At 37.9% G+C, this 23,671-nt stretch overlaps 1 protein-coding gene across 2 annotated transcripts in view; it reads left to right on the top strand.

Annotated features, from left to right (window-relative positions):
* The first annotated feature begins 22,490 nt into the window (after positions 1-22,490).
* LOC104607371 (mediator of RNA polymerase II transcription subunit) overlaps positions 22,491-23,671 on the top strand; it is a 113,092-nt gene continuing 111,911 nt past the window's right edge. For both annotated transcript variants that reach the window (XM_010273001.3, XM_088903119.1), the window contains exons 1-2: positions 22,491-22,698; positions 22,808-22,851. In XM_010273001.3, the coding sequence (XP_010271303.1) occupies positions 22,612-22,698; positions 22,808-22,851 (131 nt within the window). In that variant the 5' untranslated portion in view covers positions 22,491-22,611. The remainder of the gene's footprint in view (positions 22,699-22,807; positions 22,852-23,671) is intronic.

The following is a 23,671-nucleotide window of genomic DNA, read 5'->3' on the forward strand; positions in this document are numbered from 1 at the left end:
ATTTGCTAGGCACAAGGCATAGAAATCAGGCTAGAAACATCTCAATTAGAAGTAAGTACATCAACCCTGGACTTTAATCTTGTTTTCAAGGTTAAATCTTCAAAATTAAGGGGGCATTCTTTTTTTGTATTTGGAGAGGAGGAAAAATTAGTCAATGGGCCTAGAATCTCATGTTCTTTTTTCAGTTTATCACTTATCCAAGAAAGTGATACCCATTTCCTAGGTGGATAAATAACTTTACCACATAGAGGAAAAGTTGCTAACATTTGAATGGGACAAAAATGCCCCTTTTAATAATGGATTTCTATAGCTAAAATAGTCATTGCCATATTTACCTGAAAAATAAAAGAAAATGAGTAAATACAATTACATGGATAAATATTTCCCAGAAAAAACTTACCCAGGTAATTGCATTTACCTAAGTAAATAACTTACCAAAAAGCAAATGAAGCCTAAAAATCAACCTAAAAATAAAACTGCTTTGATCGCCAATTTCCGAGTCAAACAGTTTTGCTATTTTATCTGAATGGTTAGTCTATGACATCTTTAAAATTAAAAAAAAAAAAATGACCTAAAACCGTTATTCAGGTGCAATGATTTAATAGCTAAGCATTTCAGGTCAGCTGAGAATAATTTAGGTTGTGTTTGGTGCGTAGGTCAACAACGGTTAATTTGAAACCATGGTTAAACACGAAGTAATTAAATTCAGGCTTGGCCAAAAATGGAATCTAAGTAACATTGTCGATTTCTTGCCTATCAAGGTCCTTATTATAGGCTTGACCAGCCCCAATTTATTAGAGTGAAGCATCAATATACACATACCTATTAATTACCAACTCATAATGTTGCTTGTATAATTGTATTGCCTACTAGCAAATTAAATTTAAAGTATTAACTGTTTAAAAAAAAAACTGAAGATAAAAATTATTAGGAGTGGATTTGAATCGAGTTGAGCTGAATACTTGACTATTCGAGTTCGGCGTGTAGAAATAGTATCAGGCTCGAGTTCGAGTTCAAGTTAGAGACTTGAGCTTGAGCTTGGTTCGGTTCATAGCTCGTAAGTTCGAGCTTGACTCGGCTCCAGCTCGACTATAAGTTTGTTTTTTTGAAAATAAAAGTCATATGTATAAAATTATTATTTTTTATTTTAGAAAAGAAGAATTATAAAAATTCTTTATTGTTATACATAAAAATAATATATATATATATATTAATAAAAATATTATTATATATAAAATAAAATAATTTAATATATATTTATGTATGTATGTATGTATGTATATATAATATTATATATATATATATATGTGTGTGTGTGTGTGTGTGTGTGTGTTTGTGTGTGTATGTATGTATGTATATTTATTATGTATATATAATAAAAATTATTTATTTAATACTAGATTCGCGAGCCTCACGAGCCAAAATTCATTGGGCTCGAGCTCGGTTCAGTTATAGCAACCAAGCCTATATATCGGGCTCGAATTCAGCTCAAAGCTCAGTTTTAAACCGAGACAAACTCAAATAGTTTATGAATAGCTCGGCTCATGGCCACCCCTAATGACTATTGACCAAACCTGCATGCTTGAAATATATTTTGGGTTTTGACCTTGTTCAAGCTCAGAATTTTTATGGATAGCATGCTCAACAAAACTTGATATTGAATGGTCTTTTATTATTATTATTATTATTATTATTAACAACCTAACAATAGATTTATTTTATTGTGTACTTTTTTATAAAATTCTTACTTAAATTAATCAGAAAGGTTATTAATTAAGTCAATCAGTTGCTGAAATTCGATAATCCATTTATTTTGGCCATATGAAGGAATCAGTGGGACCAATTTGAATCACCCATTGAGTTCCGATTATCTATCTTTATTTTATGATACAGCACATACATGATTTTATACATGTGTGGCCCACCTATACAACACCTTCCAAAGCTATAAATTTTTAATTTATGATTATTAGAATACAAGTGAGGGAGCCCATGCATGCACAGGCGTGTCCAACAAAAATGAGTTAACATCCTCTGCACCCTTCACCAACCAATAGCAATCTGCTAAAAAAAAAATCACTTCAATATTAAAATGGGGAAGGACAGGTTGGCTTGACAGATTGTTTATGCACTCATTTCAACAAAAATTTATGATATTAAAGAGAATTTAGGATGAAAACGATTTTGCTGAGAGATAAAGTGAGATGGGCATGAAAGACTGTTGAAGAGAAAAACTGTATAAAGTGAAAGAGATAAAGTATAAGTTTAAATAAAAATAAATAGAAAAAATAGAAAAAGAAAGAGAGGAGAGGGTATGCCCATCTAATTTCTTTTGTTTCCAATGTAAAGTTAAACAATTATCATTTTATTGAAGGGAAAGTATTGTCCTATGTATTAATAATTTTCTTCACATATGGAAAAAGTTATTTATCCAAATGAGCGGAAAATATATTTACCCAAATAACTGTCGCGTTCCAGGATCATTCTTTTCTATGAAATCCATTAATACTGAAAAAATTGCAGACAAATTTATTCTCGGTGGATGGTGGCAACCAAAATTTATTAAAATATCAGCAAAAAAATTCTAAGAGGGGGACGTAAATACCATGTCCCTCGAGAAAATCAATACAAGGGCCATCAACTCATGAAAATTTTACAAAACAAAAAAAAAAAAAAAAAAAAAAGAAAAAACAAAGGTTGATACACTTCCTAGACCATCATTTTTAGCAATCTCTGTACATGTATGGGAAGATCATCGGCGCAATTAAAGAAGCAGCTTTGGCGGTTGTCACATGCTAAGTTAGCCAGAGCATCCACTACATGATTTGCCTCCCTTAAAATATGCACAAACTGAAAACTCACAATCACTAGTGGACTCTAACATAGAAACGTTTCAATACCACAGTAGCCGTGGGAGTGAAACCACACGATTCACATAGATAAAAACGTTTCAATACCACAGTCGCCATGGGAGTGAAATCAGTAATGGACTCCTACATCAATTTTTTTGGTGTGTCTGGCAAGAGAGAAACTCAAGAATGTTCAAAAACAAGAGCAGCTCGGTTGATTCAGTTTTCCGGTAAATCTTGGGGAAATTGTTTTTCTGGCGGGTTATGAACAAACTTTGTAGGGAAAGAAATTTCAATTCCTCTTTTGTATATGATAATATTTTTGTAAAGCATAGGGTGGGAATTTAGTAAGGGTGCTCACAGTTTGGGTAACCAAACCATGGGCCTTTTTTTGAACTAAACCGGTAACCGGAACCAAACCTAATTCACTTAGTTAACCGATTGATCGGTTTGATTAACCGTCGGTTCGATTCATCGGTTTTTCAGTTTTTTAGTATTTATAATATTCTTTATAATATATAATATACATAAATATATAAAAAAGCATGTATACTGGTCGATTTAGTTAACTGTTGATTTTTTATATTGATTAATTGAAATTAAACCGATACCATCGGATTTTTAAAAACACCAAACCGACCGATTTAATTAACCGATTTTTTTATTCGATTTCAGTCGATTCGATTTTTCCGTTTTTTTTTTCTCACCCCTAGTTTAAGGTCGTAATGGGCATTAGATGTGCATCCCCCCTTTTTATAGTAGCTTGTTATACTGTTTTTGTTTTCTTAATATATATTCATACCTTTCTCTCAAAAAAAAAAAAAAAAAAAGGAATTAAGCCCAAAGTGAATCTTCAAAAGGCACCCTCCAAAGAGATTCAATCTCAAGGCTGAATTCAGATCTTCATGTAATGTCACATAAACATAATTATTAATTAATCCCATGTTTCCATGCAGACTCAAACCAAATCAAATGGTCAAACCACCAAAACCGGGAACATTAGCGGTCAAAACCATTTTTAGATGTTCACTTCTCAAAAATGCCGACTTAGTCAAACCTATTTTAAATGTCTATAATAACATGTTACAACCTTATAGAATAGCTTTGAAAGATGATGACAACCTATTATTTGTTCTTCTCTTTTTTCTTTTTTTTTCTTTTTTCATTTTTAATCAAGCTGAATAATAGGAACAATCGGCCCGTGAGCAAGCAACAAAAACGTTGTGTGTGATTTGAGACTAAAAACAGTAACTAGTATTCGCCAAATCAACTCAGTAGCCATGGAGATGATTTCATTTTTTTTGGCTTCACAGGGTACACAATGGGGGACGGGGGTAGCCCATCCCCCAAATGGAGATGATTTCATGCTAACCATCTTGAGCCTAATAAAAATCTGAAGTTGGCATTTGGCAAACTATTATGATTTATGACCCAAGATTGAAAATTTCAATCCATCTCTTAACTCTCACAAGTAAGGGTGCAACTTGGGCAGGCCCAATCTGAGCCCAGTCCAACCTGACCTACAATTTTGTACGTGACGGGCTTGGTTTTTGGTCTTTGGGTTGGGCCTCACTCCAAAAGTTTGGATTTTTTTTTTAATTTGTCAAGCCTAGCCCTTAGGTAATTCGAGCCTGACTTGATTATATACATGCATGCATTTATAGACACATATTTGCATGCATACATGCATATAAGTTTTTGTTAAATCATACACATATGCACAAATGCATACATGTACAGTACACTTAAATAAATTTTTAGCTGGGTCCGGGTTGAATAGCTCAAATTTGACATCGGGATCAATCAGGGCTTGGGCCTTAGGCTCAATTCTTAGATTTAGGCCTGGATTGAGCTTAAACTCAGTCCAACCCACTCAACTTGCACCTCTACTCACAAATGGACTCAAAGATTTATTACAAATAAAGACATGTACAATGGGCTAAGAATCCATTTAGAAGTAAAGCATTAGCAATCCATATTGTTGCCACATTTTTTAAGCAAGCTTGGATCTCCTACCCATAGGACACTACAAGCATGCATTGATAATATCTTCATTGTAATTAATGGAGAGATGTTCGCAATACATGGCAGTAGTGACTTGTTGATAGGGATGTGGGAAGAATTCGTGAGTTGGAGATCTAGTAGGTGTCAGTCTAATGGGTCTTCATCTGCTAGAAAAAACAGTTCCAACACATAACATTCTAGGTGAGTGGTGTAAGGTGCATCTCAAAGGATTATAAATGAATTATATCTGCAATATTTCCCCTTCCTATATGGTCTAGCAGAGTATTAGGAGAGTTCCTGAGTCCCAATTCTCTCGACTGTCAACTTTTCATCAATGTTTTTAATATGTTGTTGAATTGGTCAGTTGGACCAGTTGAACCATCACCCGGCTAGGTTTTTCAGGTTTGCCAAGACCTTGAACCATTTACTTGCAAGTGTTGACTCAATCAATGATTTGATCATCATCATCATCTAAGCCTTCTTGCAACTGTATGGGGTCAGCTATACGAATCCTATTTTGCCATTCCATTTTATGCAGTGCCATATCCATTGTTAAGTTATGAAGACTTAAATCATTCCTTACTATTTCAATTGTCCCCAATTCTTCTAACCCCTTGAACTGGTAATAGATCACTTTATACAGGTTATGCATATGGTTTTCTCTGCATAATACCAAACTATCCTAGTGTATTTTCCCGACTCCATACAACATTGTTGGGGCTCGGCCTTGGCCCAAAATTTGAATGGGCCCAATCTGAAGCCTAAGCTCGATACAATGTAAATTCAATCCTAAAACCCGGCCTATGAACAAGTCTAATCAAAAGTGTACTTTATTTTACATTCATATAAAACAAAGCCATCAGATAAAAGAGATTTTCCTTTAAACAAGTGACACTCTATTTTCTCAACAAAAAGCATTTAAGTGGGGTTACTCCCACTCTCAAACAAAAGTATACATATTCTCAAATTGAACTTTTCTTCCTTATACACGTGTCTACTCACTCTCAATGAAAGTGAGAATAGTTAACTTCACTTTCAAAAAAGTGTTAGTTTATTCATACATGTGCCTACCTATCAAAAGAACCTACTTCAAAAGATGTGGAAACCATCCTTCTAGATGAAATAGATTATCAATTACAAATTAAATTTGATTTATTTTTTAAATAAGAAACTCAAATTAAATATATCATGTAAATAATAAATCTCAAACGCAAAATGATATATAGGTGTAGTGTCCCCATACTTAGTATGGGATCATTCTCTAGTTGTTATTAAATTTAAATTGCATATATTCTATTATAAAGAATATTTGCAATTTTCTACGATTTTTGTGTAAATTTTTTTTGTATTTTTATATATTCTTGTATGATTGTGATATAGTAGTAATTATGCCTCAAATCCCTAATGAACATGTGGCATCCCTAAAGGGGCAACCTTGGAGGGCATCCCCAGTATTTCACATTAATCCTTGATGCTCGATTACCCTTGGGATGTTATGACCTCGATTGTGGTCATTTGGATCATCAAATTTGGGGTAATGCTCTATCACGTGCAGACCTCTTTAATGGCCTTGGCCTTTCCTACTCACTTTTCCTACCCACTCTCTACCCGCCGTAAATTGGAGCCACACCTCTATTATGAATTGAGAGATGTGTGACTCCAAGTCACCGTGGGTAGAGAGTGGGTAGGAAAAGTGAATAGAAAATCTGGGCTCCATTACAAGTGACTCATAACACAACCAAAAATGGAACATCACCTATAAACAAGAGCTAGGAGCCACACGTAATCAACTATAATCCTTGTTAGCATCAATTGGTGTCATTTGTGGGCACTACAGAAATTTCTAAATTCTCACTTCAAATTGTCATGGCCAATCAGTAAGACAATTTAAGGATAGGAAATTGCTCACCTCCTACTCCTTAAAACCACGCCACTCAAGAACAATTCCAGCAATTGTTGAAGTGGGTGGCCCTCCTTGTTGATGAAGTATGACATCTCCAACAACCAGTGTGAGGCCAACCCCAAAATGGTTGATTTTCTAACACCAATGAGCACCGTAATAGGAGGCCAGTTAACCCTTCATCCCTAAGTCTGAATCAGAAATTCAACCCTATTCCACCCCCTTCCACAACGGTAGTTGATGACATCTACAGGTAGGCAATGGTTGCATCCTCCTCCTGGTTGTATTGGTTGAATGTCTAATATTTGACTACAACCCTAGTCTTTATTGGAAGGGTTAGGATCCATCATATGGATGGTCAAACCATGCTAAATGGCTAGGCAAAATTTCATAATTCTTTTGGGAATCGAATTCCCTATGTTTTGAAAAACTGTATTTTACAGGATCGGTTTTGCATTGAATCGGACTAGATTTGAAATCAAATAAAGAGGGAGATTTATACCTGATACAGATACCATAAGCATAGATATCAAGGTGAAAGTTCATGCCCAAATCAGTCATAAAACTAGCCTCCACTGAAAATAGCGCAATGTATAAGTAAAGTTAATTCAACAACACAATTTTCAATAAAAATGCAACCCAACCGCTTTGATCAAATTGGGGAAGGTGAGCTTGAAATTCCTCTAATTTTTCTTGTGAAAACCAAAAGAAAAATGATCTCTATCTATCCTTGAAAGCCTAAGTCATGATAGGTTTCTTGGAAGACAAAAAAGAAGAAAAGAGAACAAGAGAGAGTGGTATGGTTCACCCTCTTATTATTTTATCTCCTTATGGAGCACTCCCTTAATCAAATTAATTTGGATCTGGACTCTATTAAGAGATAAGTCTTATCCTCCTAAGATGATGGGTGCTTCATACCCATTTCCAAACCTAGATTTGACCCAAAGCATTAAGTTGTTATGTGACAGCTTACTTAATCTTATTGATTATGGGCCTTATGCCCATTTCCTTCAAATGCTCACGACCCAAGGTGTTGGCCTAATTCACTACTTAAATGCAATGAACCCTTGAGCACATCACTATGGGCTCAATATGGGCCCAACATTTACACTTAAATGATCATTGAATTCAGTCATCCCATGAAGACCCATGGATAATAGACTTAAGTAAGATAAAGTCTATCAGGTAATCAGCCCTTAATGGTTTCTTACACGTAACCTCTCAACCCATAATGATCACAACATTGCCTGACAGGGAAAGACCTCTCTCCCATGACTGCAAGGTACAGTGTCACACTCTCTACTTGGATAGATCTTGGGAATTAAAACCTTTTGCAAACATTTTTCATAAAACATAATATAAACTTCATATAAATATACTTTGCAAAACCAAATCTCAAACACAACTGAAATTAAGAAATGGCAACAGGACGAGGCACCCCCTCCCCATCTCCGCCCCATGGTTAAAATCCCTTAACCCGTCCCCGCCCTGTCCCCGGTATCGGGGCAAAGATTCAACCCCCATCCCTGGCCTCGTCGGGGATGGGGAATCCCCGACATGTCCCTGCCCTACAACCATTGAACTTGGGGACGGGTAATCCCCGACATATCCCCACCCCAATTACTGTATCCAAATTCCAAAAGTTTGAATAATTAATTAGAATATAACCACTAAATAAAGCCTAACAATGGGACCTTGAAATGGATCAAAAGAGACAAAAAGAAGCCTGAAAAGAAAAGAGAAAGAAATGGAACAAATAATTTGAATTAATTATATATTAAAAAAATATGATGCTTCTCGGCTCTCATCCACTTATATGTCTAATCTAGTTGTTTTACCTTCTCTCTGCATTGACACACTCTGATCTCTAGGAAGCTATTCGTTTGGCTTTAGGGTCTTAGTTGCTTATCTGATTATCTCCTCCCTAAATAAGGAAATTAAACTTCTTTGGTTGCTCACGGGGCTTTATTTGCTTGCATTGCAATTTTATTTGCATTAGTATAGATGCTGAGATGCACCAGAGTACAAATAAGAAGAATGCAAATTCTAATGTCCAATCTTGTTCTTGATTTCACTTTACTTCATTTCAGATTTTATTTTATTCATTTGCTTAGCAAACAAACAAAATGAAATTACATGGCTAAGAACAAGACTAGTTCAAATCACTTAAAAAAAATAGAAGGAATGGCTGAATGGAGCCTATGCCAATTTACTGCTTCTTTTTGGTGAGACTAAAAGTATATCCCATTACCATTTACCAAGTAAAAAAATAAAAGTGAGATGCTGGAAACATCAAGCAACATTCAAGAGATTCTTCTGAAATAGATCCTTTTGGAGAGAATGGTTGTATTACTCTAAGTTTTCTTTCTCAATAAGTCAATATCTATATCCATTTGGAGAGAATGGTTGTGGATTGGCATTTCCTTTGTCATAAACCACTAAGATGTTGTAGACATCCTGACCCTACAAAAAAGGTAATCATAGAAAAGCTTCAAGAGGTAATCATAGCTGCTCTAATGATACAAGGATACGGAGTTTCAGATTTTCAGCCCATTATGCAGTAGCATGTCTATACTAAATCATTCATTCTTGGAATTATGTCTTGCTTCCTATTATATTTTTCTTCAATTCTAGTTCTAAGCACTTAAAATTTAAACAATTTCATTTATTAGAAGCCCCATCAATCAGCACCATGGATTAGATCTCACAGCTTCATAGTACAATTCAATCCTACACATCAAATTCTTAGTTTTCAAATTCCAACAAGCTTATTTTCTTGAACTCCTGAATTTCAGGGTTTAATTCTTGAACCCTAGACTCCTATGCATCTCTAAAGCCTTGCTACTATTATTGATATATACCTATTCCTAAAGTTTCACAAGTCCACTTAATTCCACATTTCTCATTAAATAATGTTTAAAACTCTAATCCATTCTCTCTTTGCATGTCTAATTGTTTACCCACTTAATCCATTCTCAATGTTACTTTTCTATTTACATAATTGATTCTCATGGTTACTAGTTACTTCCTAATTTATCTCCTGTGTACAAGAAAAATGACCAAAAAGCTTCACCAAAGTTCCTAGAGCAACACTTCAAGAGTTATTATATGGAGATTAAGTTAAAACTAACATGATAGAATTGCCCTCCAGGCTCCATCTCACTCAAACAACTTTCTACTTCAATCTACAGCCCCACTTTCTTGAAACAATTAAAAAAAACAAGAGTTAGTATATGGAGATTAAGTTAAAACTATATCAGAATCATCACTATTTAAATACCTCATCATCTATATTTAAATCATTACTGTTAATGATGTTATAAGTGCAAGGATCCTCACCAACAGGAGCATCTATATAAAAAAAGAAAGTTAATTATAGAGGTGAATGATGAACATTCATTTTTTTTCAATATATAAAAATTCAATTTAAATAACATTACCTTGAATTTCATACGCCAACCAATTTTGAGTACACATCAATGCCTCCAATGTCTTGGCATGAAGTCTACTACGATGTGGACTTACTAGCCTTCCCCTAGTGCTAAAGGCAGACTCTAAAGCAACTGTGGACATAGGAATAGATAGCACATCCTTGGCAATTGTTTGTAAGGTAGGATATTTGAGTCCATTTGACTTCCACCAAACTAAAACATCAAAATTTTGAGTTCTACGCAACACATTTTCTTCCAAATAATGGTCCAACTCTGACTTTACAATCAAATTACTTGAATTCCTATTAACAAACAAGTCATAATTAGAAAGCGGATTTTGTTCTTCCATATCAATGTTTTCATATGTGTAAAATGGATTAAATAAAGTTTCACTACCATGTCCAACTTCTTTATACTTGGTTTTGTATTGATACTCATGAAGCAAGTCATAACATAATTGACGAATCCTCTCAATCTCATCCAACCTGCGTATATCATAGGAAAATAATACTTCATCAACTTCACCTTATATCTTGGATCCAACACTGATGCCACACCCAAAATGCCATTAATCACACTCAAATACTTGTTAAATTTCTCCAACATTTTCAATACCATATTCCTTACAACCTTACATGAACATCTAAGCCACTGAGGTAATGCTATTCTGATATCACAAACTTTGGAAAAATATAAATTTGTTGTGGAATACTTAATTCCCGAGAATAACTTGGTCACATTATAAAATAATTTTAACCTCCCACAAATTTCATTTTCCAACTTCCACAATTTTCCAAAGCAATGTAGCCCACTTGGATGAACTCCAACTACTTCCTTTTTTCGAGGCTAAACTCAAGCCATATTGACCAGCCTTCATCTCGGCCTCAAAAGTAGAGGCATGAGATACAATAGTAATTATCCCTCAAATCCCTATCGAACACATGGCATCCCTAAAGAGACAACTTCTCACTTCACAGATCTCGGAAAGCATCCACAGTGTTTCACATTAAGCCTTAATGGTAGGACACCATTGAGACGTTACGATCTCGGTTGCAGTTTTGGGTCACCTCTTTAATGGCCTTGGCCTTCATTACACCACAATGTGCAAAGTCATTACAAGCGTCATAACACAACCAGTGATGGAACCTCTTTAATGGCCTTGGCATTCAAAAGCTTCACCTTTTGAATGTAGCTTTGGAGGGAGATTCATTAACCATTATATAGGGCTACAAGGCGGGTCGAGTTAGGTTGGGTTGAGGCCAACCCTAGCCCAATCCTAAGTTCTAAACACTCAACCCTAGCCCTAATCCAACCTGACCTACCCAAACCCTAACTAAATTCCTTCAACCCTAACCCAATTTTCTTCCCATCCCTTAAAATCTCATAGAACTTCTCAATTTCATATCTTAATTCAACTTTCATTACATATCTCATGTTTTATTAGTTCTTTTAGTACAAAATCTAGAAAAATAAGTGTTTGAAATGACTATAATTATTATGATTTATGATAGATCTTTTATCGATTGCAAGCTTTGGGTGGCAAACAATAGAGAGCAAATGAAGAATAAAATATTCAAGAAAACATAAAAATATGTTATTAAGATTTTGGCTAATTGCAAAACTCTTTGCTCTAATCTTCCTGAATGCTGCTCACTTGTGTTTGCCCCTAGATCAACAAACAAGGCTGCACACAGAATTGCTCTTCATTCTTGCTTAAAAAATAAATAAAAAACTGATTTTGCATCTAACATTTGGGAGTTTATTAAGATAGTTCATTCGAACAATGGAATATGGGGAATTGGTAATAACGTGTTGGCTATGGGGTTCGAACCCTTGCACACTTATGTGCAGAAGATCTTAAGTCTTCCCCCTTAACCTCTCGGGCAAACCAACAATTCCTTTAACATTTAGAGCACATAATATCATAGAATATAAGATCTGGACACTTATCCTGCTCTGCTATACATAATTTGTCTTGTAGCGAACCCCATTAATCACAAAAGGCCATCCCAATGTTGGTCCTAGCTATAGCCTTAGGAGGGGTTAGACTATATACATACAAACCTAACCGTTGGCGGGGCTTTCAAATGAATACAACCCAATTTTACGGGGTTTGATTCAAATTTAACTAGTTTCATCATTGGAAATAGAAATGATTCAAATGCATAAAGTTTTTGTTTTTATACATTTCAAACCTGTCAAACAATAAAAATTAAAAAAAAATACACTAGAAATTTTTATCAGCTATCTAAAAGAGAAAAAAAACCATTAGAGGTACAAAATTGCATAACAAATGAACTAACAGAGGTGATTTATGATCTAAAAGGTTCTAAACTATCGATTGAAGAAAAAATGTGAACATAATTCCTATTTAAGCAGAAAATAGGTAATAAAACAAGTGTAAAATTGCAATCCAAGCGATTCATAGCAGAAATTATGCAACCATCGATAGGACTAAAAAATGGTAACTTGGTTCTACTGAAAATTGAAGAAGATTATTTGTTGGTGGTTACCATTTCATGAAAGACAAATCTTTCTTTATTTGTCTCTCCTCTTCCCACTTCCTGGTATCCTTCTTAGGTGTTCTTGTATAATAAGTCTTTTACTCTGTTTTCTCTCCTCTTTGCACTTTTAGAAAGCTATGTAGGATACATGTTCAATACATGGCTTTGAAGCTTCCAGCTACTTTTCAATTAGATGAGCAGAGTAAACTGCCATCATCGACTGAACAACTTGGAAACTTGGAAATAGTTCAAGCAAATTCATGCCCAATCAATAATATAGGGACTCTACCATCTCTAACACCTTGCCAGCTGTAAAATTCTAAATAGATATGCCAATTTCAATGTTGGATGTCGGAGAAAGGTTTTTAATTTGATCCAAAACCCAGGTATCAACCTCAATTTTCAAGAAGGCAAAGAGAGAGAGAGAGAAAACTTATTAAAGACCCAGTCACTCGGGTAGAGCAGATGAATGCAAAAGATGGGAGTCCGGATGAATGCAATTCAAATTTTATATGGGTCACATAATAAACCCCTTTATCATCATTGTAGATAATTGTAGACCAGAGATGCTCATAAAAAACCGAAAAATTGAGTTCAATCAATGAAAATCAATAAAAAATCTAATTAATTGAACCGGTTGGTTTGATGTTTTGCAAAAACCAAAGGTACTGGTTTGTTTTCGGTTAACTAGTTAACTGAACTGACCAACCAGTATATATATTATTTATAATATAATATAGGGTAAATTACTAAAATCTCCCTTGAAGTTTTTGACCATAGCTGAAACATCCCCTAAAGTATGGCCGTAATAGCAATCACCTTTCCTGAACTTTCTAATATAGTTGCAAGTAAACCCCTTTTGTTAGAATCCTCTAACAAGAGGCACAAAAATGTCCAAACTACCCATGCAATTTCTATTTAAACTACAGAAAAAACAATGCAAACTTCATAAACAACAAAAAAAATAAAGAATTTAAAGTTGTAACTTTACCTTTGAGCGTTTGATATAAAGACAAATTTGAAAAAAAAAACAATTTTAGAGAATGGATTGGAAGGATTTGGGCTAGAGATTCATATGAAGAGAAAATTTGGAAAACAAAAATTTTGGTCAAAATTAATTACATGGGTATTTTGGACATTTTCATGCCTCTTTTTAGAGGATTCTAACAATGGGGGTCTACTTGCAACCATGTTAGAAAGTTAAGGGGAGGTAATTGCAATTACCAAACTTCAAGAAAGGCTTTAGCAATGGTCAGAAACTTGAGGGGAGGTTTTGGCAATTTACCCTATAATATATTGCATATATTTCTAATAGTTGTATTATGTAGTTATATATTTATTGATAATATACAAAAAACTAAACTAGTCAATTGGTTAGGTGATATTGGTTTTAGCTTGCAATTTTCCAAAAATAGAAAAACCAATTCGGTTTAGAAAAAGGGCCATTTGTTAATCAAGTCATGAGCACCCCTATTGTTACTTACCAACAGAGATGTTGTAAATGGAGTAGATTTTGTTCAAACCCAATCCAATTAGAATCTAATCCAATCCAAAATTCACATATATAACTCCAATCCAAATCGTTACACTATAACAATATGGGCAAATAGCAGCGGATTTCTTAGTGGCACAAGAGAAAACGTCGCTATATAACCCTTTTTAAGTAGCGATTCTCCAAAACTGCTACAAGAGCGTGTATCGGTTACAGCGGCAATTTTCTATTTGTTGTTGTAGACATTTTTATTTAATACATTAAGATTTTCTTTTAATAGAGAGGATTAAATGACAATAGACGATTAAGATTTAATGAAAGAGAACTCGAGAAAAAGGTTCATCTCCCGCGCTTGAAAATCCTTTCATTTTATTAAAACCACGAATCTCTCCTCTCCCGCGCGAGAAGTATTTCAATGCATCCAAACAATCGAACAACAAGTAATGCTCTTCTTCTTCTTTTTCTAGCATGGTTACTTTAACCATAGTATATGCAATTAAAATTAAATTCAAAAAATGAAAATATTATAATTCGTGTTACTCTCACCACTATTTTGAAAATCATATAAGATCGGACGGTTAAATCATTTGGTTGGGAACCCGTTAGGTCAATGGTTTCGTTTTGGCCTTGAAATGTTATTTTGCAAAAAAAAAAAAACCATTGAAATGGTCAGAGAACTGCTGGCCCAAACAATTTAACAACTAAATCGTTTGACCTGGTTAGCGGGTTGCTTTCAAACTAATTCCAATTTTTTATTATTTTAAAATAAAAATTGAAAAAGAAACTTTCATATCCCAATGGCCAAAATTAGTTAGGGTTTTTAGTTTTTTCATCATCATTTTGAGTCTTCTAGGTTGTAAACAATTTAACAACTAAAAAATTGCAAATATGAGACACGATCAATCATCGATGCAAGAGATTAAAGATGAGACATTAATCATCTGAGATACACAAATGAAGCAAATACGATATGGGATATAAGGGATATTTAGAGAGATGAGAGAGATCTAAGAGGGTAAATGGTGCTACAACAGTGGTGATGATGAATATGGTGACAATCGTCATTAGAGCTTCTTCTTCTTCTTCTTCTTCTTCTTATTTTTCTCAAGAAAATGGCATGGCAGCTACAAATAGTGAATACAACGCTCCACTTATGCTTACTCCTCCTCTTTATTTTTATTTCTTAGTTATAACCAGTTGCCCTTCTCATAGTCTTATGCTTCCCCACTAAGAATAATGTATATATATATGGTCTATTTTAACATATATCCTAATTTGATGGTTAGCATGCAAATTTTTGTATTGTTTTAATTCTTACCGGTTTAACCTTCTCAAACTAAATGGTTGAATTGCTAACATAGAAATTGAAGGCCAAAGTGGTTTCATTTATGGATTAGTTTTTAAAACCTTGGCTCTCACATCCTATCTATATTGTCTCTAAGAGTAGCTATTTGTATTTCTACTTGTTCATTATCCTCATCAAAATCACCATCATTTACTTCATTTCCCTTATTGCCTATCATATCTTCCCTTACCCATCTTTTAATGTCTTTATCATGAATAACCTATCTTCTAATAAAATTGTATGTGATGAAGCATGCCATTATGATGTATTGTTGCATCCGTAGATCAAATGATGGCATATTCTGTAGAATAAGAGATTTGTCCTTCAAGGTCATAAAGCACTTCTCTTTAACATTCCTTAGTGATCAGTGTCTGTAGTTAAAATGTTCTTTCTTTGATCAATATCTTTTTTCTTGTCCTCTAAAGTCATGAAGGTAATATCATTCACTATAATAGTGTGTTATATGTCTAATTTACCAATAAATCTAGAATCCACAAGATAATATTTTCCTACAAAAAAACCAAATGCAATCATGTACATTAGTAGTGTGTAAACAAGCTTTTGAAAAAACTGAAAATTTTGGAATCCATTACTTATGGAAGGAGTACAAATTAAACTAGAATTTGTATTATTTTCACTTGCACCTCTTATACATTTGTACTAGTACAAATAAAATTGTGTTGCAACCAAACACAACCTAAAGTGTAATATAGTTTAGCAAAATATATGTTGTAATCTATCATTACTTCACTAACAAAGACAAGTTCAAAGAACTTGTCATCATATTCATCCATTCATCCAAAGGGATGGCTTCTACATAGGGGTGTCAATTGGACTAGATTTGGTCCAATCCGATCCAGTCCAATGTGAGTCCATTATAAATGGACCAGGTCCAATCCAATCTTATGGATGTTTTGGACCAATTTGGACCGGTCCAATTCAATGTCTGGACTGTCTAATCTGTTCAAATTCATTTTAATTTAGATTGGTTTCAACCCAAACCCGGTCCATTAACACATATATTCTTATATTGTATCAATGGACTGGATATTGGCTTGATCCAACCCAATCCAATATAAATTTGTTATGGATGGACCAGATCCAATCCAATTTGATAGATATTTTGGACGGGATGGGGTCCAATCCAAAACCGGTCCATTGACACCCTTACTTCTACCTCATAATGGTCCATGGATTTCCTAAGAAGATATACATATTGATACACTAATTGTTTTCGAAATATAAAAGAAGATAATGAAATATAATAATCACCTAAACTCGCATGGAATTATAAAATACCGAAAACAAAAATATCATGAAGTTACATTATCAAGTTAACATGTAATTTTGATTAGTTCTAAACAAGCTTCATTGCAACAATATAAAATAAGAAACAAAGCACTCAATACATGTCCAAGTAGAAAACAAGAGCCAAAACATTCAAGACATATTCAAGACTTGAAAACAAGAGCCAAAACATTCAATGTCTAGAGATTCTTCAACCACTTAATTTGTCACGTGCATGGTTGTAAACAACATGAATATCTACCTTCAATATTTTTCCTTGAATATTTGATTTGCCTTCAAAACTTGCCCAATGATGTAACCGTTTCTGGTCACGTACCATTTTTTGTGATGTATAATTTTTTTGGCTAAGTACCTCGTTGTTTAACCCGGTGGTGACGTGCCTTGGTGATGAGCTACTTGGTGGCGACTGCCCGGTGGTGAGCTCCCTGGTGGAGAGCTACTTGGTGGCGAACTGCCTGGTGGCGAACTCCCTGGTGGCGAACTGCCTGGTGGCGGACTCCCTGGTGGTGAACTGCCTGGTGGCGAACTCCCTGGTGGTGAACTCCCTAGTGGCGAACTGCCTGGTGGCGAACTGCCTGGTGGCGAGCTGCCTGGTGGTGAACTCCCTGGTGGCGAACTCCCTGGTGGCGAACTGCCTGGTGGCGAGCTGCCTGGTGGCAAACTGCCTGGTGGCGAGCTGCCTGGTGGTGAACTCCCTGGTGGCAAACTGCCTGGTGGCGAGCTGCCTGGTGGTGAACTCCCTGGTGGTGAACTACCTGGTGGCGAACTGCCTGGTGGCGAACTGCCGGGTGGCGAACTCCCTGGTGGCGAACTGCCTGGTGGACTCATCACTTGACTTGCTCCTAGGCGGCCTGCAACTCAGAGGATGGTGGAGCTCCCTGGTGCAGCGCAACCCGACTACCCTCCGCGTGAGGTGATTTCCTCTCCTTTGTAGGCGGTGGAAGCTGAGGGACCTGCGAGAACTGAATTAGAGGACCTGGGGGTATTTTCCCAGCGGAGACTCTCCGATGCCTAAGTTAGCATTCTGATTACAGAGAGCTTGGAGAGAAATGAGAGAGCTAGAGAGCAGGAGTTACCATCCTTTTTCCTCCTCCTTGGCTTTGGGGGTTGGAGTCCTTATATAGTAATGTCCTCACGGGTTAGGTGGGTGAAAAGCCTTCAAACGGTAAGACTCGTCATATCCCGTCAAAACCGAGGTACGGTGATGAACTCCTCGAGATTGTCAGGCTGGCGCTTGTGTTAGGCGGCCAAGTCGGCGTCTGGGCCAGGTTGTCAGGTCGGCGCCTGTGTCAGTCGGCGGGTCGGTGTCCGGGCCAGGTTGCCAGGTCGGTGCCTGTGTCCGGGCCAGGTTTCCAGGTCGGCGCCTGTGTCAGTCGGCGGGTCGGTGTCTGGGTCAGGTTGTCAGGTCGGCGCCTGTGTCCGGGCCAGGTTGCCAGGTCAGCGCCTGTGTCAGTCGGCGGGTCGGTGTCTGGGCCAGGTTGTTAGGCAGGAGATCTTCCTACGATACACCAAACTACTCTTCTGTACCGAGCTACCCTACAAGTGGCGAGAAGCCCGGGGGAGCTATGTCGAGCTGCCTGGCTCCTTGGAGAGCTGCCTAGCTCCTTGGCGAGCTCTTTGGTGAGCTACCGAGCTCCTTGGTAAGCTACCGAGCTCACGTGGTATGTCGTTAATGGTTCTCGGTGGGCGTCTTATAGGTTGCTAGGTCGGCCAGGTCGAATCATGTGCCAGGCTGATCCAGGCTGGCCACACCAGGCCACGTGCAGGCCTCCCGTAGGCCGCGTGCAGGTCGCGCCAGGCCAGCCAGACCGGTGCCTAGGTGGGACACCAACTTGGTAAGTTGTTTGCCTAGTTGTCACGAGGTGCCACGTGTCGCAATTTCACTGGAGGGCCAAATCTGCCCTCATCAATTGCCCCCCACTCCCGAACTGAGAGTAACTCAGCGAAGGGAGTAGATTTCTTTTGGCTCGTAAGTCGACGAGCTAGTAGGTGCTGATCCAATTCCTTAGGCTTCGGGAGCTGCCTGTATGTGGTGAGCTGCCACTAAGGCGAGGGGGTCTCCGCCTGTTCAGTAGTGTAGCCCTTAGGCTCTAGGGCAACTTATAGTTCACTTTTGTTGATTTTGCTCCTGCTAAGGAAGCGACTGGATATTTAGCAATAGTGTGGCCCGTAGGCTTTTGAGAGTGACTCATAGTCTACTCTTTTTTGACTTTGCCTGCGCCGGAGAGGCGATCGAGTCTTGAGCAATAATGTGGCCCGTAGGCTTTGGGAGTGACTCGTAGTCTACTCTTTTTTGACTTTGCCCGTGTCGGAGAGGCGACCGGGTCTTTAAGCAGTAATGTGGCCTGTAGGCTTTGGGAGTGACTCGTAGTCTACTCTTTTTTTACTTTGCCCGTGCCGGAGAGGCGACCGAGTCTTAAGCAGTAATGTGGCCCGTAGGCTTTGGCTGTGAGGTGTCGAGCTATGATTGTGCTGCATCAGCTTCGTAATGCCAGTTACCCACTCCTACAAGAAGCTACTAGGAGCTCGACCTTCGGGGGCAGCACTACTAACTTTAGGTCGCCAGCTCACACGGGAGCCTTGGAAGGCTCGACTGGTAAGGGCGCCCATGTAGTCTGTTGGCCGTCAACTCCCGCGGAAGCCACGAAGAGCTCATCTTTGTAGGGGGGACCTTGCGGAGAGGACTGATGAGGCATTATCTGATTTGAAAGTAAGGTTGGTAGAGCTACTTAGTTTGTTAGCTCCCTGCATAGTCTTTGAGTTCATAAAAAATGTAAACTATAAGCGATAGCTTCAATTTCTAAAAAGTGAGGACTTAGCTTTGGTAAGATGAGAACTTAGTTTTTGTAGGATGAGAACTTAGCTTTTTGTAGCGTGTTCCCACAGACGGCGCCAATTGATGTAACCGTTTCTGGTCACGTACCATTTTTTGTGATGTATAAATTTTTTGGCTAAGTACCTCGTTGTTTGACCCAGTGGTGACATGCCTTGGTGATGAGCTACTTGGTGGCGAACTGCCCGGTGGCGAGCTCCCTGGTGGAGAGCTACTTGGTGACGAACTGCTTGGTGGCGAGCTGCCTGGTGATGAACTCCCTGGTGGTGAACTGCCTAGTGGCGAACTGCCTGGTGGCGAGCTACCTGGTGGCGAACTCCCTGGTGGCAACTGCCTGGTGGACTCGTCACTTGACTTGCTCCTAGGCGGCCTGCAACTCAGAGGATGGTGGAGCTCCTTGGTGCGGCGCAACCCGACTACCCTCCGCGTGAGGTGATTTCCTCTCTTTTGTAGGCGGCGGAAGCTGAGGGACCTACGAGAATTGAATCAGAGGACCTGGGGGTATTTTCCCGGCGGGGACTCTCCGATGCCTAAGTTAGCATTCTGATTACAGAGAGCTTGGAGAGAAATGAGAGAGCTAGAGAGCAGGGGTTACCATCATTTTTCCTCCTCCTTGGCTTTGGGGGTCGGAGTCCTTATATAGTGGTGTCCTCGCGGGTTAGGTGGGTGAAAAGCCTTCAAACGGTAAGACTCATCATATCCCGTAAGAACCGGGGTACGGTGATGAACTCCTCGAGGTTGTAAGGCTGGCGCTTGTGTTAGGCGGCCAGGTCGGCGTCTGGGCCAGGTTGTCAGGTTGGCGCCTGTGTCAGTCGGCTGGTCGGTGTCCGGGCCAGGTTGCCAAGTCGGCGCCTGTGTCAGTTGGCAGGTCGGTGTCTGGGCCAGGTTGTCAGGTCGGCGCCTGTGTCCGGGCTAGGTTGCCAGGTCGGCGCCTGTGTCAGTCGGCGGGTCAGTGTCTGGGCCAGGTTGTCAGGCAGGAGATCTTCCTGCGATATGCCAAACTACTCTTTTGTACCGAGCTACCCTACAAGTGGCGAGAAGCCCGGGGGAGCTATGCCGAGCTGCCTGGCTCCTTGGTGGCGAGCTCCTTGGAGAGCTGCCTAGCTCCTTGGCGAGCTCTTTGGTGAGCTACCGAGCTCCTTGGTGAGCTACCGAGCTCACGGGGTATGCCGTTAATGGTTCTCGGTGGGCGTCTTATAGGTTGCCAAGTCGGCTAGGTTGGATCATGTGCTAGGCTGATCCGGCCAGGTTGCACAGGCCGCGCCAGGTCGCGCCCGGCCAGCCAGACCGGTGCCCGAGTGGGACACCAACTTGGTAAATTGTTTGCTTGGGTGTTTGCCTAGTTGTCACGAGGTACCACGTGTCACAATTTCACTGGAAGGCCAAATCTGCCCTCATCACCCAACAATAACAACTCAAATTAATAGATACTTGTTCACAATCTCTATGCATGTTGACATAGATACATCTTTTTGACATTATTCTTCCATTTTTCTTTCTCTCTAGTTCTCCCCAAACTCGGCCCATCATGCATCTTGCACATGAAATATGAGCCTAGGGTCAGCCTATTTGATCTTCCAAGCAAATAACTTCGAGAATACTTATTAAATATATAAACCATTTTGTAGGGGTTGTGAGACAAGACTTGGATAGACCTACTTAATCTCACCTTTTGATGCTTTGTTTGTCTATTTGCAGCTTATAAAAAATATCATCCAATTGGTAACCAATAATTTGGTATTCATTCAAATTCGTGTGGGTTTTTGATTGCTTAAAGCTTTCCAATATCAAACATTCAAACAAAAGCCCAAAACCCAACAAAATTACAGGCCGGGCTAGAAATGATCATTATACATTCTTTAACTAGAAAGCTTCCCCTACATTTTGACTGATATAAAAACCTCCCTCATGTTCTAAATAAAAATGCAGTTAATCATCTCTCAATAGAGGAACTGAAATTTTGATTTATGCATGCCTTTGTTATTGTTTTAACAATTGAAAAATATGGAATTGCTCTAGCCAGTAGCCACTAGTTTTCGGGTCAACAATTCGATCGTCTGGTTTGAATAAATCAATCTGTTATATTTTATAAAATAAAAAATATAATTAAAATAAAAATGATTCAAAATCCATTCGGACCAACAAACGGCTTAGTGGTTCAATCGTTTGGATCAACAATTTATTGACTAAGTCAACGACTTTTAGAAAATTCTGAGTTAGATATAAAATGGAATCAAATGACTTGTTCTGGGTCAAAATGTCGACCGCCAAGGTGAACCATAGTTTTAAAATTAAAACCATGGTTATGGAATATGGTGTTTTTAGTGGAGCTGGTTTTGATAACGCTATGAGTGGAGATTTAATTTCAACCCTAACTTGGTATTAAGGCTCAGTTTGTAAGGAGTACAAATGCATATTTGTAGAGTGTGAATATATACAAAAATAATACAAAATACAAGGTTTTACACTCTACAAATTTGTATTTGTACTCCTTCCAAACAGAGCCTAAGCAAACAATGAACCCACTTAAATAAAGTAAATCTATCTTTGTGGGGTAATTCAATAAATCTTTTTCGCAATAAAACTTTTTTATGGGCAAAAATGGGTTTTTCGAAAAAATTAAAGCATTAGATTATTTTTTTTTAAATTTTTATGAAGGAAATTAACGGAGGGGATTGTCTAAACGTCTTTAAAAATGAAGAGGTTTTTGTAGTTTTGGGAGGTTTAAGTATTTATCAGAAAAAACATAAACATAAGGGAGGTTTAAGTAATTGTCCTTAAAAATATGGTATTAACGTAAATTCGTAACTATGACATCACTGTCCTTCAAGGTTCAGCAAATACAAGTCTTCTTCCATAATTTTCTCCCCACTGAACTGAAAGTCGATTCCTCCTTCACTTCTGCCTTTTCTCGCTTCTTCCAGTTCTTCCACCTCCGGTATGCAATGGATCAAAATCAGAGAACGCCCAGGCCTTATCAGTTCCATCCTGCCAGAACTGCCATTATCGATCTCTTCAACCTCTACTTAGGGGTAACTTTGGCACTTCTTTAACCTCTGTTTCGTTCCTCTTTTTTCTTCCCCAACTTTCTCTGCTTATCTCCACTTTCTAATGTTCACCTTTTTTTAATTGCTATTCCAGAGAAGTTCTCGCCAGAAGTCGGAAGAGCCGATACGAGAACCCCCGTAAGCTTCTCAACTTCGTGCTTAAGTTATGCTACAGTATTGGCTTATATGCGCAGTGAATTATTTGGAATTTTTGTCTACAATTTATGGTTCAAATGGCAGAGGTTCCCATTAACATGATTTTACTGTTTTATGTGGTTGAGTGCATCGCCCAGTGGGAATTGGGAAGTGCTTTTTTGTGCTAGATATTTTGTTGCTTGTCACTCATCTTTTAACTCAAGTTCGTTTTTGTAGTTTAAGTGGTAGATAAACTCTTTTTTTGTTTTCTGATCGAGCCTTCTTTTTCCGGTAGTCAACATGGATGCTTTAAACCTTATTAGTTAATACTAACCATTTGAGGATTAGCCTGTAACACAATTATACTGCAACCTGTGGTGTGCGACTGGTTTAGATATGTGACTATTAATTTTCTCATTACCCCGTGACTCCTCAAGGTGGGTGGATTCTTTTGTTGCTGATACAAATTCAATTGTTGTTGCTTCACGAGTTATGTTCATTCACATATTTAGGTAGCTATCTTTATGTTACATTATGCATTTTATTTAGGTATGTAAGAGGTTATAACTTTCTATAGTTGATATTACTTGAGCGAATTTGAAAGAGAAGTGAGGCATAGGGCTGACCTGGATTTGGTAAGTGGAAATGCAGCCAATCTAGAAGGTCCCTGTCTGAAGGATGGTCTGGTTTAGCCACATTGTCTGTCCCATCTTGCAGAAATAGGGAAGGTCATTCAGAGAAGAAAGTGTAATTGATAGTTTTCTATATTATGATGAAATTGGAAGTAGAAAAAGCTTATGACTCGGTGCATATACAAAAAGGG

Source organism: Nelumbo nucifera, chromosome 4, assembly GCF_055504915.1.
Source record: "Nelumbo nucifera cultivar China Antique chromosome 4, China Antique-T2T, whole genome shotgun sequence".
In the NCBI taxonomy this organism is placed as follows: Eukaryota; Viridiplantae; Streptophyta; class Magnoliopsida; order Proteales; family Nelumbonaceae; genus Nelumbo; species Nelumbo nucifera.